Source organism: Pongo pygmaeus, chromosome 20 (genome assembly GCF_028885625.2).
Source record: "Pongo pygmaeus isolate AG05252 chromosome 20, NHGRI_mPonPyg2-v2.0_pri, whole genome shotgun sequence".
NCBI lineage: Eukaryota > Metazoa > Chordata > Mammalia > Primates > Hominidae > Pongo > Pongo pygmaeus.
This window is the reverse complement of record NC_072393.2, coordinates 60,552,254-60,569,140: the sequence shown is the minus strand read 5'-3', so window position 1 is coordinate 60,569,140 and position 16,887 is coordinate 60,552,254. Positions and strand designations below refer to the sequence as shown.

Genomic DNA, 16,887 nt, shown 5'->3' with positions numbered 1-16,887 from the left:
GAGCTGTCTTCACTAATGAGCACCAGGGACCTGTGGCACATCCCACTGAGAGCTCACGCATATACCTACAGTCCTTTCTATTTCAGAGGCAATGATCACTTCTACTTCAGTGTTATGGCACAGGTCAAATGAAATTCTGACACTGTTATCCTCACATATCCACAAAAGACAAACATATTAATATCTGACGTGAGAGATAACACTGCTCACCTAAAAATCTAAGTACAACATAAGAAAAATGTTAACAGAACTATGCAGGTTCAATGGAATAATTCTTTTTTTTTGGACAGAGTTTCGCTATTGTCACCCAGGCTGGAGTGCAATGGCGGGATCTCAGCTCACTGCTACCTCTGCGTCCCCAGTTCAAGGGATTCTTCTGCTTCTGCCTCCCAAGTAACTGGACTACAGGTGTGCACCACCATGCCCGGCTAACTTTTCTATTTTTACTAGAGATGGGGTTTCAGCCTGTTAGTCAGGCTGGTCTTGAACTCCTGACCTCAGGTGATCTGCCCCCTTGGCCTCCCAAAGTGCTGGGATTACAGGTGTAAGCCACCACGCCTGGCCGATGGAAGAATTCTTAAATGACTCGTCCTAATTTCTGCTGGTCTAGGCACTCCTTGGCTTGGGGCAGCATCGTGCCAATTTCTGCCTCCATCTTCTCAATGCTTAAGTCTACCTGGGTCCCTCTGTCTTCACACCAATTCTTCTCTGTGTGTCTCTTCTCTTCTTCAGATTATGATACCAGTCAGATCAGATTAGGACTCATCCTAATTTGTTATGATCCCCTGATCATAACTTAAATGCATTTGCAAAGACTCTATTTCCAACTATGTTCACATTTATAGCTAATGGGTCTCAGAATTTTAACATGTATACTAGGGGAACAAGTCAATTTATTTTTTAAAAAATGTGTATAGAAATACATTTAATGAAATACAAAAATTAGGTGGGCGTGGTGACGCATGCCTGTAATCCCAGCTACTCGGGAGGCTGAGGCAGGAGAATTGCTTGAACCTGGGAGGCGGAGGTTGCAGTGAGCTGATATCGTGCCATTGCACTCCAGCCTGGGCAACAAAGTGAGACTTAGTCTCAAAAAAAAAAAGAAATACATCTAACCAAAGAGATGCAATATGTGTACATTGACAATTTAGAAATACTGCTCAAAGAAATAACAAAAGACCTAAATGAGGAAAAACTCATCCCAGAATCATAAATCAAAAGGCTTTAGGTTAGTTCTGTCCCTCCAGAGAACCTTGACTAACACATTCATCCCTTTTTTGTGTTAGGGGGCCTCTCACTCACTCACCCCCTCCTCTTGTTAGGAGGCTCTCCTGGCTCTGGGCTTTTATCCTCTGTGCTTTCCATGTCCCCATGGTTCTCTGGTGAGCCCCAGGGTGCTCTCTGAGAAGATCCACTGGTGTTTCGGTATTTACTCACCATTTTGATTCCTCTTAAGGAGAGAGGCACACGCCAGCTGTTCCCATTCACCCAACTTGAGCCTGAACCCCTGGTCATTTTTTCCACCACTTTTTACTCTTGGGAAATCCAGTCCCAATGTGCTTGTCATTCATTTGAGAATAATTTCCATTTTCTCCAGTAGTTTTAAAATTACTTTTTATTTGTTCTAGATATCTTTCATTCTACCATTGTCAAGATATTAATTTTATTTATAAATTTGTGCACATTAAGCTCATGTTCTTTGTTCATTTCTGTAAAAATGTCAACTGTTTTCTTTGCAAGTTTTACTGACTAATATACTCCGTATTTCTTTCATTCTGAAATTGTGATCCATAGAGAGACATCTGCTTACCCTTCTCATTCTATTTATTGTGTGCATTAGTTATGTTTTCTATTTTTCCATTTCTAAAGTTGCTCTGATTACTTCTGAAAATTTTAATAAACATTCTACACCAATATAATATTTATCATTTCAGGTGTGTCTTGTTCTGGATGAAATTATTTCTAAATGTGTTAATATAATTTACTATTTTTCACCTCAAAATATCTTTCTAATTCATTTCTAGAATTGCCTGTTTTTTCTCTAATAGACTGTTTGATTTTTATTCCTCTTGGGTGACTTTTCTCTTACCCCATTGATCTTCCATTCAGGGTTTCTCCCAGGACCCATTCAGGAATAAAAACTGATAAGGGGCATTGCTGTGGCCACTCGTGCCCTGCAGTGTCCACGCTCCCAAGCTTAGAATCAGCTCCGTGTTGTGCCCAGTACAGCAGGGCCCATGTGAGCCTCACACACATGTGTGAGAGATGCCCGGTCCAGCAATGATAAAGCGAGTCTGTGTCATGCCCACCCGGGAAGGTGGCTCAGTGCTGAGTGTGGCCCGGGTCACTGAGTGGAGCTATCCAGGGTCTGTCCACAAACACAGAAGAGGGGGAGCCAGTCTCTCTAGGGTCTGACAGTCTCCTCCACTTCTTTCTTTGTTCTGAGAAAGAGACAAAGTGCCATGACTGCTCTGTGGGCTGGACAAACGCATGTTTCCACCTGCAGGCTGGAACCCAAGCTGAGGTCTTGAGCATTCCCAGGTACTGATAAAGCACTTTAGGTTTTTTCTAGAAAACACTGAAAAATTAACCATTTTGCTAAAGATATGGAAACAAGACTTGCCCTGAACCAAATTCCTGAAACTCTCAGGTTAAACCTTTTAACCCAATCCCTTCACGGCAGACACCCAATAGGAAATTCACATGTGCAAGGATGAGATGACTTTGGTCAAATTCAGACCACACAGGGCCAGGAAGGCCTGAAGGAGAGGAGACCCATGCTTCCACATCTCAGATAAGAACCGTTTCTCAGTTTAAAAACTTTTAAAAAACCCCACAAGAAACTCTTCCATGTCGTTCACCCATCTCCTGCTTTGACAAGGTTTATTACTAGATATTCTTTAGGATGTCATGAATTCCGATAAGATGCTCTCAAGAGAACACTTGCCCAGCAATGGCATCTCCTCCAATGGACTGACAGCAACACTGGCTTTGAACCTCTGGAACCAGGGAACTCTGTTTCTAAGCAGCTCTATCAGCTGCTTTGGTACATCAGGTTTTGGTACATGTAGGGAATAGTGAAACGAATTCCCTGTGTATCCCAAGAAAGAACTCTACTGAGACATCATATTCTCTAGGGGTTTATTTTTGGTTTTATTTTAGGTTAAAGCCTTGGGTAGAACACCCAGTGTCTCCTTGTCCATCTGAAGAACATGCTGCTATGTGGAAGCACATCCTTGAGATCCACAAACAGACACTGGGCAAGGAGACAAGGGCGCCCGACTGTACGGAAGTGCCCCTAATAAATGCTCTATGAACACCGCGGTGTTTAGTGCTTCTTTCTTTGGAATCCTAGCAGCTATGGACGGTTTGGTGCACTCCCTTGAGGGAATTCCCTTGAGCTGCTTGGGGTCCACTCCATCTTCAGGTGTGGCTAGAAGACGAAGCCTCCCACCTTGGTCTGGAGCCCTGAGCCCCTCACTGTTATTGCAGATCCCGAGGTTCCTCTCCCGGCTCCACTCAGTGGTGGAAACCTCCACCCTAATGACCCCTTGATGGTCCCAGGACCCTGTGGCAGCTCATCTCTGGCCTCTGTTCTTTCCTGTGGATCTGTCTACACTCGGGGTTTCCACATGTCTTTTTCTGCTCATGACCTTGATGCTCTGGGTATTTCAGAAATGCCTCACGTACATTTCTCCATTACGGTCAGATGTGACATCTTGAGTGGACACATCAATCACCTACGTAGACTGTGGAGTCCAACACCAAGATCCTCTCACGTCCCAAACACCTCAGGTCTTACCCTGCTCTGGAAATCAAGCACAAATGAGCCCCTCCCAATGTCCCAGGCACTACTGACCCCACAACCACTGTGACGAGTGGGATTTGTGACAACAATCTGCAAAGGAAGAAACTGAGGCTCAGAGATGGGACATTAAAACAAACCAAGGTCACGTAGGGAGTGGATGATAACAAGTCATTGAATAAATATCAACTTCCTCCCTAACTCCTCAAATCAAAGCTCAAACATAAGTAATTTTTCCCAAAATGTTGACCAGAAATTCAGGTGCAGAGGGATGGCCAAGGATGCAAGGGGCACCAAGGAGGCAGAAAAGACTCAGAGGTTTGTTCCCGGGGGGAGGGAGTGGACGCCGTAGCAAAAACATTTAAAAAGGGGAAGTTGAGAGGGGACTATTTGGTTGAAAGAAAACCCACAATCCAGTGTCAAGAAAGAAGTCAACTTCTCTTCCCCTATTTCCCTGCATTTCTCCTCTGTGCGCACTGCCACAAGCAGCTCAGCCTGGATGGCACAGCCAGATGCGAGATGCTTCTCTGCTGATCTGAGTCTGCCTGCAGCATGGACCCGGGTCTTCCCTGAAGCATCTCCAGGGCTGGAGAGACGACTGCCATGGTAAGGGCCCCACAACGCTGAGCTGATGAATGGGCTGAAGGAGGGAGGGAGACCTTGGGGGACGCTGTGAGAAGGAAGAAGAAGCCTCCGTTACCCTCATCTGGAAGGGCAGACACAGGAAGCACCAGTTCTATTTGCTGCTACATCCCGGCTCTCAGTGAGACGAGGATATACCAGACAGACAGTGGCTGGTGATCAGGAAAGACCCCATTACAGTCTGAAATGTCTGCAGAGGGCCTGGTGCCTGCCCCAACCTCAGCCCTAAAGGAATGAGAGCCAGGCTCCTGGGGAGGGCAGTTCCGCTTCCTGTGTGGCTGCAGATGACCACACCCCATGACAAGAAGGACCCAGCCTCCGAGTGTCCACACAGGGTGGGAAGGAGGGGAGGCTATTTCTCTCTGTGTGTCTCTGTCCTGCCAGCACCGAGGGCTCATCCATCCACAGAGCAGGGCAGTGGGAGAAGACGCCATGACCCCCATCCTCATGGTCCTGATCTGTCTCGGTGAGATTTGAAGAGGGAGGGGAGCTTCTAACCTAGGAGGGACCTCACCCCACAGCCAAACTCTCGTCCCTAAGGAGACCCAGGGGCTCACAAAGATCCCAGGGAGGGGAGGACCTGCTCAGGCTTCAGGGGCAAATCTTTCACAAGAAACTCTCTTCCAGGGCTGAGTCTGGGCCCCAGGACCCACGTGCAGGCAGGTAAGTCTGTCCCCAGCTGTCCCAGGTCCCTCCTCCTCACTGGGGACAAGGGGTCACCCCCGTGCAGCAGCTGGGGATGGGGAATAGCACTTCTGAGCTGATGATGGGGGTGTCTGGAGGGTCCTGGACTGAGAGCTGAGATCTCTTGGGTGGGAAATGACTTAGAATCTGACCTCTGATTTCCTTTCAGGGCCCCTCCCCAAGCCCACCCTCTGGGCTGAGCCAGACTCTGTGATCACCCAGGGGAGTCCCGTGACCCTCAGGTGTCAGGGGAGCCTTAAAGCCCAGGAGTACCATCTATATAGGGAGAAAAAATCAGCATCCTGGATTACACGGATACGACTAGAGCTTGTGAAGAAGGGCCAGTTCCCCATCCCATCCATCTCCTGGGAACACACAGGGCGGTATCGCTGTCAGTATTACAGCCGCACTCGGTGGTCAGAGCCCAGTGACCCCCTGGAGCTGGTGATGACAGGTGAGAGGACACTCAGGAGTCCCAGCCCCAGGCTCTGCCCTCAAGAAGGAGGCTCTCAGGGGTGTCTCCCTCTCACAGCCCAGCCCTGGGGATGATGTGGGAGGTGTGAGCCCCATTTAACATGGTGCCTCCTTCTCTTCTAGGAGCCTACAGCAAACCCACCCTCTCAGCTCTGCCCAGCCCTGTGGTGACCTCAGGAGGGAAGGTGATCCTCCAGTGTGAGGCACAGGTGGCATTTGGCGGCTTCACTCTGTGTAAGGAAGGAGAAGAAGAACACCCACAATGCCTGAATTCCCAGCCCCATGCCCATGGGTCGTCCCGCGCCATCTTCTCCATGGGCCCTGTGAGCCCAAGTCGCAGGTGGTTGTACAGGTGCTATGGTTATGACTCGCGCACTCCCTATGTGTGGTCTTTACCCAGTGATCTCCTGGAGCTCCTGGTCCCAGGTGAGAAATTCACAGCATTGCCTGGAGTTCCCTGAGTTTCCCTGAGTCTCCAGGCAGGTGGGGAGCAGCCATGTCTTAGGGCAGCTCCAGGGGGGATGATGTTGGGGCGAGAGGGCTCAGGGCTCCTGGGGCCAGAGACACAGGAAGATCAGCAGTGGTGAGGCCCCGGGGGAGAGGGAGGGTTTGTGGGGAAGCCTGAGGGTCGGCTCCTGGAAACCATGACCACCTTTTCCCAGGTGTTTCTAAGAAGCCATCACTCTCAGTGCAGCCGGTTCTTGTCGTGGCCCCTGGGGAGAAGCTGATCCTCCAGTGTGGCTCTGATGTTGGCTATGACAGATTTGCTCTGTATAAGGAGGGGGAACGTGACTTCCTCCAGCGCCCTGGCTGGCAGCCCCAGGCTGGGATCTCCCAGGCCAACTTCACCCTGGGCCCTGTGAGCCGTTACCACAGAGGCCAGTACAGATGCTCGGGTGCACACAACCTCACCTCCGAGTGGTCGGCCCCCAGTGACCCCCTGGACATCCTGATCGCAGGTGAGGAGCCCAGCGGGTTAAGTCAGGGACCCAGGCTCTGCACAGGCCCTGCTGGGGGAGCCCAGGTGGTGATGGCCAGGATGAGGGGTGGGGGTCCCAAGGGAGGGAGAGACAGACAGAGACAGGGGATGGGCGGGGAGGGGGAGACTCAGAGAAAACAGAGACAGGGAGACTGAGGGTCCCAGAGGGAGGCCTGGGGAGGTCTCAGCTCAGAACAAGGTGGGGCAGCCCCTCCCCCATCCTTCTTCTCTCCAGAACAGATCCATGCCAGACCCTCCCTCTCAGTGCAGCCGGGCCCCACGGTGGCCTCAGGAGAGAACGTGACCCTGCTGTGTCAGTCATGGGGGCAGTTTGACACTTTCCTTCTGACCAAGGAGGGAGCAGCTAATGCCCCGCTGCATCTAAGATCAAAGTACCAATCTCCTAAGTACCAGGCTGAATTCCCCATGGGTCCTGTGACCTCAGCCCACGCGGGGACCTACAGGTGCTACGGCTCACTCAGCTCCAACCCCTACCTGCTGACTCACCCCAGTGACCCCCTGGAGCTCGTGGTCTCAGGTGGGGGCCTTGACCCTGTCCTCTCTGAGCTCAAAGGCTCAGCTCAGGCCTTGCCCCAGGAGAGCTTTGGGCTGGGATGGAGTGAGCGGGGGTCTGAGCAGGGCTCAGCCAGAGGGGGACTCACCCTCAGAGGGAAGGAAGACAACAGGGCCCTCCCAGGCATGCCCACCCTCAGTGGCATCGCCAGCATCATGAAGAGGAGAGGTGGGTGGAGGGAGGGACCTGGGGAGGTCACAGGACCCATGTGGAGACATTTGGTTTGAGGGGGATTCTTCAGGGAAGCCCCAGCTCCTCAGCCTCCTCTCATTCTTTTACCCAGGACCCTCCATGGTTCCCAGCCCTCCACCCACCAGTCCCATCCCCATACCTGGTGAGTCCCTGAGGCCTCTGGGCTCAGAGGGAGCGCAGCCTCCCCCAGGGCAGCTTTGAGTCTCCCGGAGGATCCCATTCCCCTCAAGGACTCAAGCACAGGCTTCCCTCCAGGGAGCCCGGCAGAGCCAGAGGAGGGGCCACAGGCTCCCCGGGGCTCTGAGGCTGGGCTGGTGAGGGGCGGGGGTCGAGGCAGAGAGAGATGTTGGGGCTCAGCCTGGGGGAGGAGCAGCCGGGCTGACGTGGGGAGCAGGGCAGCCCCAGCCCTCACCTCCCCATCCTGACCCAGCAGGCCCTGAGGACCAGCCCCTCAATCCCACGGGGTCAGATCCCCAGAGTGGTGAGTGAGGGGCTCTGAGTGGGAGGTGGGCGGGGTCCAGGGGAGGCAGAGGTGGGTTCTGTCCTAGGTTCAGGCCCCTCTGGAGGTTGTGGCGTGGACAGGCCCCTCGCCTGCCTGACCCTCAGTTTCTCCAAGTGTAAAGGAGAGAAGCCTGCGGGTGGGAAAGTTCCTTTCAGCTCTGACTCCCAGCTGTGACCTCCTGGGAGAGGAGGCCTCCCAGGGAACCTCCCAGACCCGATTCCGCGGGGGCCTGTCCTGTCCCACCTGCAGCAGAGACGGTGACCTGGGGCAGGGGAGGGGAGCAGCGCCGTGGTTCAGGACGGTCAGGCTCTTTCCCTGCAGCTCCGGGTCTCGGCTCTGGTGCAGGGAACAAGGGCTGCAGGTCAGACTCCCGGGTTCCCTTCCCAGCTCTGCCGCTTCCTGGCTGGGGGCCCAGGGCAGGTGATTCCCCTCTCTGAGAGTCAGTTTTTCATCTGTAGAGTGGGTGGGGTGGATGTTTCTGTGCTGCACGACTGTTGCGGGGGTTGGAGGTGGTGAATAGAAGGTCCAGCAGTCACCTGCACACAGTAGGCGCTCATTTCAATGACATCACCCCTATTCCTGACGTCATCGTGCTCAAGGTCTGGGAAGGCACCTGGGGTTTGTGACCGGCGTCTTGGTGGCCGTCGTCCTACTGCTCCTCCTCCTCCTCCTCGTTTTCCTCGTCCTCCGACATCGACGTCAGGGCAAACACTGGACATTGGGTGAGTAGGGAATGGGGGGACCCTGTGGGCCGACCGAAGGTGGGCTCAGGGTACAGCCAAAGAGAATCCAAACCACTGGGCAAATGCAGCTTTGAGAAACTGTTTCAGCATTTCTCACCAGGCGAATCGACAGTCAGTCCCACCTACAAAATGTAAAGTGTCCTCCGGGCTCAGTCCCATCTACAAATGTAAAGTGTCCTCCGGGCTCAGTCCCATCTACAAATGTAAAGTGTCCTTTGGGCTCTGTCCATCTCATGAGGCATTTGGAACATGGAGGCAGGAGTGTTTTCAGGTTTCCTTCCTTACCTTCGAGCTGTGTGTGCGGCGCAGGGGGCTCCAATGTTCCCAGGGCTGAGGCTCTGTCCTTCTTCCCCCAGCCCAGAGAAAGGCTGATTTCCAACATCCCGCAGGGCCTGTGGAGCCAGAGCCCAGAGACAGAGGCCTGCAGAGGAGGTAATTCTGCCCGAAGACCCCAGACTCCCACCCGCCCCTCGCCCATACACTGCCCCTAAAGCTTCCGTTCCTCCCCCAGGTCCAGCCCCGCTGCCGACGCCCAGGAAGAAAACCCCTGTGAGTGAGAGGAAGAGGTGATCAGCCAGGAGGGAGATGGGGGCCCCAAAGTTTCCGTAGCAATGGGGAAAGGGGCGCTGGCTGGAAAGGGTCTGGGGCTCAGGGTGAGATCATCTCACCCCACACTGTGGGACCTCGGGGACATCGCAGCCCCTCCCTGCATCTCAGTGGCCCCATCTGGGAGCTGGGCAGGGGCTGGCGGGGCTGAGAGGTCCCAGGGAACCTTCCCAGGAGACGAACCCCTCGCTCTGCCCCAGCAGATGCTACTGTGAAGGACACACAGCCTGAGGACGGGGTGGAGCTGGACAGTCCGGTGAGACCCTGCCCCTGTCCCGGGCACCAAAGGCCTCCTGGTGCCAGATCTAATCCTGAAGGACTTCTCTGTCCTCCTTCCCCCGGCTCTCAGCATCGTCACAGTGGACCCCTCCTTGTCCAGCACGCTGCCTCCCGCCTGCTGTGACGTCACTCTCTCCTGGTGTCCTGGGACCTCGTGGGCCTCCTCCCGGGTCCCCTTCCTGCTCCTCATCCTCTGTTTGGCCCTCTGGTTGTTAGAGCGCTCCGCAGGCCTCAGGAGGATGAGGAATAAATGAACCACCCCAGTCCCCTGGGCTCCCCTTCATTCATTCATCCAGCGAGTGTTCCCAGGAGCTCACTGAGGATCGGGCTCCCCGTGGGAGCTGCAGACACAGCAGGGAGCAAAGCCGCCCCCGCCTCCTGAGCTCACCTCACGGTGGGAGACAAAATGCAAATAAATGCGCCGTGTCCAGGAGTGCAACGTGCTGTAAGGAACATAAACCAGGGAAAGGGCAGAGAGTGTGGGGCAGTGGGGCCAGTCTGAATGGAAGGGGAGGGCTGTCTGCTCAGCTGTCATCTGAGAAGCCTGGACGGAGGGGGCCACACGATCCTCTAATGGACGAGCCCCTACAGGCAGAGGAAACAGCCATGCAAAGGCCCCGAGGCAGCAGTGAGCTCTTGCAGGAAGGCCGCGTGAGGCTGCAGCCAAATGGGCAAGGTCAGAGTGAGGAGGAGGGGCCAGAACCACAGGGAGGGAGCGGCCAGACCCTCCACGGCCTTAGGGCGTCCCTGAGATTCCATCAGGAAACGGATGTAATCGGATCACCCTGGGAACAGTGAGGAAAATTGACTCCAGGGGGTCAGGGGGACTCAAGGACACCCCCCACCACTGTCTCTCTCCAGCAGAGCCCACACGATGAAGACCCCCAGGCAGTGACGTATGCCGAGGTGAAACACTCCAGACCTAGGAGAGAAATGGCCTCCCCTCCCTCCTCACTGTCTGAGGAATTCCTGGACACAAAGGACACACAGGCAGAAGAGGACAGGCAGATGGACACTGAGGTGGGTCCTTTCCTCTCCAGGCCCCCAGGCCTCCCCGACCCCCACCACGTTCCTTCCCTCTCACTCTCCCCCACTGCAGGCTGCTGCATCTGAAGCCCCCCAGGATGTGACCTACGCCCAGCTGCACAGCTTGACCCTCAGACGGGAGGCAACTGAGCCTCCTCCATCCCAGGAACGGGAACCTCCAGCTGAGGCCAGCGTCTACGCCACCCTGGCCATCCACTAGCCCAGGGGGGACGCAGACCCTACATTCAGCAGAAGGAGACTCAGGACTGCTGAAGGCACGGGAGCTGCCCCCAGTGGACACCAATGAACCCCAGTCAGCCTGGACCCCTAACACAGACCACCAAGAGATTCTGGGAACTTTGGGACTCACTTGATTCTGCAGTCTAAATAACTAATATCCCTACATTTTTTAATTAAAGCAACAGACTTCTCAATAATCAATGAGTTAACTGAGAAAACTAAAATCAGAAGTAAGAATGTGCTTTAAACTGAATCACAATATAAATATTACACATCACACAATGAAATTGAAAAACTACAAACCACAAATGAAAAAAGTAGAAACGAAAAAAAAAAACTAGGAAATGAATGACGTTGGCTTTCGTATAAGGCATTTAGAAAAAGAATAACAAATTATTCCAAATGAAGCTGTAAGAAAGGGAATAATAAGAAGAAGAAGAGTTGCTCGTGAGGAAAAACCAACACTTGAAAATTCAACAAAGCCAATGAAGCTCGTTATTGAAAATATTAGTCACACTCATAAATCCTAACTACATTGAGCAAGAGAAAGAAAGAGCAGGCACGCATTTCCACATGGGAGTGAAGAAGCAGACAGCCCAGCGATCCTACACACATTTTCACAAACTAACCCCAGAACAGGCTGCAAACCGATGCCAATATACTAGAAAATGCAGATTAAATAGATGAAATATTCAAAACTGGAGTTTACATAATGAACGTAAGAGTAATCAGAGAATCTGACTCATTTTAGATGTGTGTATGTGTGTGTATATATATGTGTGTGTGTGTGTGTGTGTGAAAAACATTGACTGTAATAAAAATGTTCCCATGGTACCAACTCCAGTTCAGGAAGCTTCATTGGTGATTTCTTACAAATACTGACACACTAATGAAACACACAAACACACCCAGAGCATCACAAATGTTTCTTGAGAATAGAAAAAGAGGCAATGTGCCCAGGTGCGGTGGCTCATGCCTGTAATCTCAACACATAGGGAGGCAGAGGCGGCAGATTACTTGAGGCCGGGAGTTCTAGACCAGCCTGGCCAACATGGCAAAACCCCATCTCTACTAAAAATACAAAAATTAGCCAGACATGGTGGTGCACGGTGCAATCCTAGCTACTTGGGAGGCAGAGGCAGGAGGATCACTTGAATGAACCCGGGAAGTGGAGGTTGAAGTGAACTGAGATCCCACCCCTGCACTCCAGCCCAGGAAACAGAGCCAGACTCTGTCTCAAAACATTTTAAAAAAAAAAGTCATCACATATAAAATGGAATATTCCATTCTATAAAAGGCATGTTTTAAACTCTACAGTTTTTTTGTTTCAAAATAATTTTTTTTATTTTATTTTAATGTTTTACTTTATTTTATTTGGCAGTTTAAAATTCTACATATTTAGGGTGTGCAACATGATATTTTAATATATATGAATACCCTGTGAAATCACTAGGTCAAGCTAATTAACATATCTGTAACATCCATAGTTATCTTTTTGTTAAGAGAACATTTAAAATCTACTCTATTTTTTTTTTTTTTTCGAGATGAAGTTTCACCCTTGTGGCCCAGGCTGGAGTACAATGGTGCAATCTTGGCTCACCTCAACCTCCACCTCCCAGGTTCAAGTGATTCTCCTGCCCCAGCCTCCCGAGTAGCTGGGGTTACAGGCATGCACCACCACGCCTGGCTAATTTTGTACTTTTAATGGAGACGGGGTGTCTCCATGTTGGTCAGGCTGGTCTTGAACTCCTGACCTCGTGATTCACTCGCCTCGGCCTCCCAGAGTGCTAGGATTATAGGTGTGAGCCACTGCGCCAGACCCTAAAATCTACTTTCTTACCAATTTTTGTGTATACAATCCATTGTTAGCAACTGTAGTCACCGTATTGTACAACAGATCTTCTAAACTTACTCCTCCTGTCTAACAGAAATGCAGTATCCTTCGATGCAGCTCTCTGATTCCACCTCAGCCCAGCTCCCGGGGACCACCTTCTACTCTCTGCTTCCATGAGTTGAACTGGGGCAATCCACACACAAGTGAGATCAGGCAGCAGGTGTCTTCCCGTGCCTTCTTTATTCCACGTAGTGTGATGACCTCTAGGCTCATCCATGTTGTCACAAATGAAGCAATTTCCTTCTTCTAGAAGGCGGAATGATTTTTCGCTGTGTATATACTGAGTGCTTCATTTTCTGTATCCATTCGCCTGCTGATGGACACTTGGCCGGGTCCCATGTCTTGGTTATGGTGGCTAAAGCTGTCATGAACATGGGAGGGCGGACATCTCTTCAACGTACTGATTCCATTTCCTTTAGATACACACCCAGCAGTGAAATTGTTGAAACATAGGGCGGTTCTGATCGTTAACTTCTGAAAATCATCTATAGTATTTTTGTGGTCATTGTTCTCATATTTACATTACCACTAGCAGAGTGCAGGGGTTCTATTTTTTCTATACTCTCGCCAACACTTGTTACTCTACTCCGTTTTTTTTGTTTGTTTGTTTGTTTGTTTTTGAGATGGACCCACGCTCCGTTGCCCAGGCTGGAGTGCAGTGGTGTGATCTTGGCTCACTGCAACCTCCACCTCCCGGGTTCAAGCAATTCTCCTGTCTCAGCCTCCCGAGTAGCTGGGACTACAGACACCTGCCACTACGCCCAGCTAATTTTTTTGTATTTTTAGTAGAGACTGGGTTTCACCTTGTTGGTCAGGCTGGTGTCGAACTCCTGACCTCGAGTGATCCACCTGTCTCAGCCTCCCAAAGTGCTGAGATTACTGGCATGAGCCCCCATGCCCGGCCTACTCTTTTTCATAGTAACCATCCTAGGAGATGTGAGGTTTTAGCTTATTAAAGTTTATATATATATATATATATATATGTATATGTATATATGAAAATGTATGTATTCATATGTATATATCCGTACATACCTATGTACATATGTGCATATGTGTGTACATATATGTATGTGTATGTATATATGTATACATACGTATACACATATATGTGTAAAAAGTGAAATTTTGCAGTGAGATATCACCCCACAGCTGTTACATTGCCTATTATCAAAATGGTGAAAGATCATTGTTGGTGAGGATGGGGAGAAAAGAAAATCCTCACACACCATTGGTGGACATGTAAATTAACACAGCCATTTTAGAAAACAGTATGGAAGCTCCTCAAAAAACTAAACATGCAACCACCGTATAATCCAGCAAGCCCACTGCTGGGTGTATACCCAGAGGAAATGAAATCAGCCACAGAAGAGATGTCCACACTCCTAAGCTCATTGCAGCACTATTCACAATTGCCAAGTTTTACAAACGATTCTATATTTTTGAATAAGAATTCATTTCTCCTCTCCCTGTAGAGAAAACGGGTTCTAATTACACATTAGCTGAACTCTGAGTACTCACCCACGTGTGTATCTATGAGGGTGCATGTTCACTTGTGTGTGTGTGTGTGTTTCAGTATGTGGTTTTTCTATTCTGAGTACTCACCCACGTGTGTATCTATGAGGGTGCATGTGCACGTGTGTGTGTGTGTTTCAGTATGTGGTTTTTCTATTCTGAGTACTCACCCACGTGTGTATCTATGAGGGTGCATGTGCACGTGTGTGTGTGTTTTAGTGTGTGGTTTTTCCCATTTTTCCTCCCTCGAGGATATCACATTACACATTTCGGATTCTTTGATCTTCCAACTAAGTTACATCATTTAGAATTGCTTTCACTGAGTGTGAAAACAGTAAAGTATTTTTTTAAATTGTGGCTCTGGAAATATCTTCGTTTCCCTTTCACTCTCTTTCAAGATTTGTGAAAATTTTTTTAACTTTTATTCTCATTTTAAGTTCTGGGGTACACGTGCAGGATCTGCAGGTTTGTTACACAGGTAAACATGTGCCATGGTGGTTTGCTGCACCTGTCAACCCATCACCCAGGTATTAAGCCCAGCATGCATTAGCTATTGTTCCTAATCCTCTCCCTGTCCCAACCCACCCTCCTCCAGCGGTCCCCAGTGTGTTTTGTCCCCCTCCCTGTGTCCATGTGATCTCATTGTTCAGCTCCCACTTATAAGTGAGAACATGCAGTGTTTGGTTTTCTGTTCCTACATTGGTTTGCTGAGGATAATGGCTTCCAGCTCCATCCATGTCCCTGCCAAGGACATGATCTTGTCCCTTTTTATGGCTGCATAGTATTCCATGGTGTATATGTATCACATTTTCTTTATCCAGTCTATTGTTGATGGGCATTTGGGTTGATTCCAGGTCTTTGCTATTATGAATAGTGCTCCAATAAACATCTGGGTGCATGTATCTTTGTAATAGAATCATTTATATTCCTTTGGGTATATACCCAGGGATTGCTGGGTCAAATGGTATTTCTGGTTCTAGATCTTTGAGGAATCACCACAGCATCTTCCACAATGGTTGAACTAATTACATTCCCACCAACAATGTAAAAGCATTTCTATTTCTCTGCAACCTCACCAGCATCTGTTTCTCCTTGACTTTTTGATAATCACAATTCTGACTGGTGTAGGATGGTATCCCATTGAGGTTTTGACTTGCATTTCTCTAATGACCAGTGATGTGGAGCTTTTTTCCATGTTTCCTGGCCATGTGAATGTCTTCTTTTGAGAAGTGTCTGTTCACGCCTTTTGCCCACTTATTAATGAGGTTGTTTTATTCTTGTAAATTTGTTTAAGCTCCTTATAGATTCTGGATGTTAGACCTTTGTCAGATGGACAGATTGCAAAAATTGTCTCCCATTCTGTAGGTTGTCTTTTCGCTCTGATGATGGTTTCTCTTGCTGTGCAGACGCTCTTTAGTTTAATTTGAGCCCATTTGTCAATTTTAGCTTTTGTTGCAATTGCTTTTGGTGATTTGTTGTGAAGTCTTTGCCCATGCCTATGTCCTGAATTATATTAAATAAAGCATAAGGGAAAAGATGTAGAAGGGAAAGTACATGTAATGGTTAAGGCGTCTACTGCCAATCCCTCCCCGTTCCTCAAGATGAAGCCTGACATGCTGGGTTTAATGTGTGAGACAAGCTGCCGACAGGTCGTTTACCTTTGTCTTTAATAATTTGGGTTAACATAGAATTCTTCCCTCACCATGAATTTCTGAAGGCATTTCTTTGGTATCTCCTGGTGTTGAATTTGCTGTTGGAAGTTCCAATCCCAATGAACATGCAAATCCATTGGAAATAATTTGCATTTTTACAAAGCAACCATTTTAGGACTTGTTGTTGGTGGTGTTGTTTCCAGGCCAGACCTCTTTGTATTTTTTAATGAGTTGAAAATTATGTAATATAAAAATAACATTTTAAAATCCACAATTCAGGCCGGGCATGGTGGCTCATGCCTGTAATCCCAGCACTTTGGGAAGCCGAGGCAGGTGGATCACTTGAGGTCAGGAGTTTGAGACCAGCCTGGCCAACATGGCGAAACCCTGTCTCTACTAAAAGTACAAAACTTAGCCAGGCGTGATGTCGCACACCTGTAATCCCAGCTACTCAGGAGGCTGAGACAGGAGAATTGCTTGAATCCAGGAGGCAGAGGTTGCAGTGAGCAGAGATCGTGCCATTGCATTCTAGCCTAGGCAACAGAATGAGACTCTGTCAAAAAGAAAAAATAAAAACCCCACAACTTAGCCTAGGATATGTGTATTAAATTTACATTTGATCTTTTTCTTACTGTTGCTTTGTTATTCATGCTATTTTTTGGTTCCATATGAATTTTAGGATTTTTTTTCTAATTCTCTGAAAAATGATATTGGTATTTTGATGGGAATTGCATTGAATCTGAAGATTGCTTTGGGCAGTATGATCATTTTCACAATATTGATTCTTCCAATTCGTGAGCATGGGTTATATTTCTATTTTGCTGTGTCATCTATGATTTCTTTCAGCAGCGTTTTGTTGTTCTTCTTGTAGAAATCTTTCACCTCCTTGGTTAAGTATATTCTTAGGTATTTTTAATTTTTTTGCAACTGATGTACAAGGGATTGAGTTTTGCAGCAACTTGGATGAGCTGGAGGCCATTATTCATGACACCACATCCAGCTAATTTTTGTATTTTTTGTAGAGATGAGGTTTTGCCATGTTGCCCAGGATGGTCTTGAACTCCTGGGCCCAAGTGACCC

General features: G+C 49.2%; 1 protein-coding gene across 4 annotated transcripts in view; it reads left to right on the top strand.

Moving 5' to 3' along the window:
• Positions 1 to 4,276: 4,276 nt before the first annotated feature.
• The window catches only part of LOC129021111 (leukocyte immunoglobulin-like receptor subfamily B member 3), a 71,392-nt gene continuing 58,781 nt past the window's right edge, over positions 4,277 to 16,887 (top strand). Inside the window, exons 1-15 of one of the 4 annotated variants that reach the window (XM_063658938.1) lie at positions 4,277 to 4,411; positions 4,832 to 4,913; positions 5,075 to 5,110; positions 5,301 to 5,585; positions 5,729 to 6,031; positions 6,268 to 6,564; positions 6,820 to 7,122; positions 7,442 to 7,492; positions 7,781 to 7,831; positions 8,452 to 8,574; positions 8,952 to 9,027; positions 9,107 to 9,144; positions 9,405 to 9,457; positions 10,345 to 10,500; positions 10,580 to 11,576. In XM_063658938.1, coding sequence (XP_063515008.1) covers positions 4,409 to 4,411; positions 4,832 to 4,913; positions 5,075 to 5,110; positions 5,301 to 5,585; positions 5,729 to 6,031; positions 6,268 to 6,564; positions 6,820 to 7,122; positions 7,442 to 7,492; positions 7,781 to 7,831; positions 8,452 to 8,574; positions 8,952 to 9,027; positions 9,107 to 9,144; positions 9,405 to 9,457; positions 10,345 to 10,500; positions 10,580 to 10,726 — 2,004 coding nt within the window. In that variant the 5' untranslated portion in view covers positions 4,277 to 4,408 and the 3' untranslated portion in view covers positions 10,727 to 11,576. Of the gene's footprint in view, positions 4,412 to 4,831; positions 4,914 to 5,074; positions 5,111 to 5,300; positions 5,586 to 5,728; positions 6,032 to 6,267; positions 6,565 to 6,819; positions 7,123 to 7,441; positions 7,493 to 7,780; positions 7,832 to 8,451; positions 8,575 to 8,951; positions 9,028 to 9,106; positions 9,145 to 9,404; positions 10,501 to 10,579 lie in introns of those variants that run through there. The other 3 variants (XM_063658937.1, XR_010125096.1, XM_063658940.1) reach the window with 3 other exon arrangements.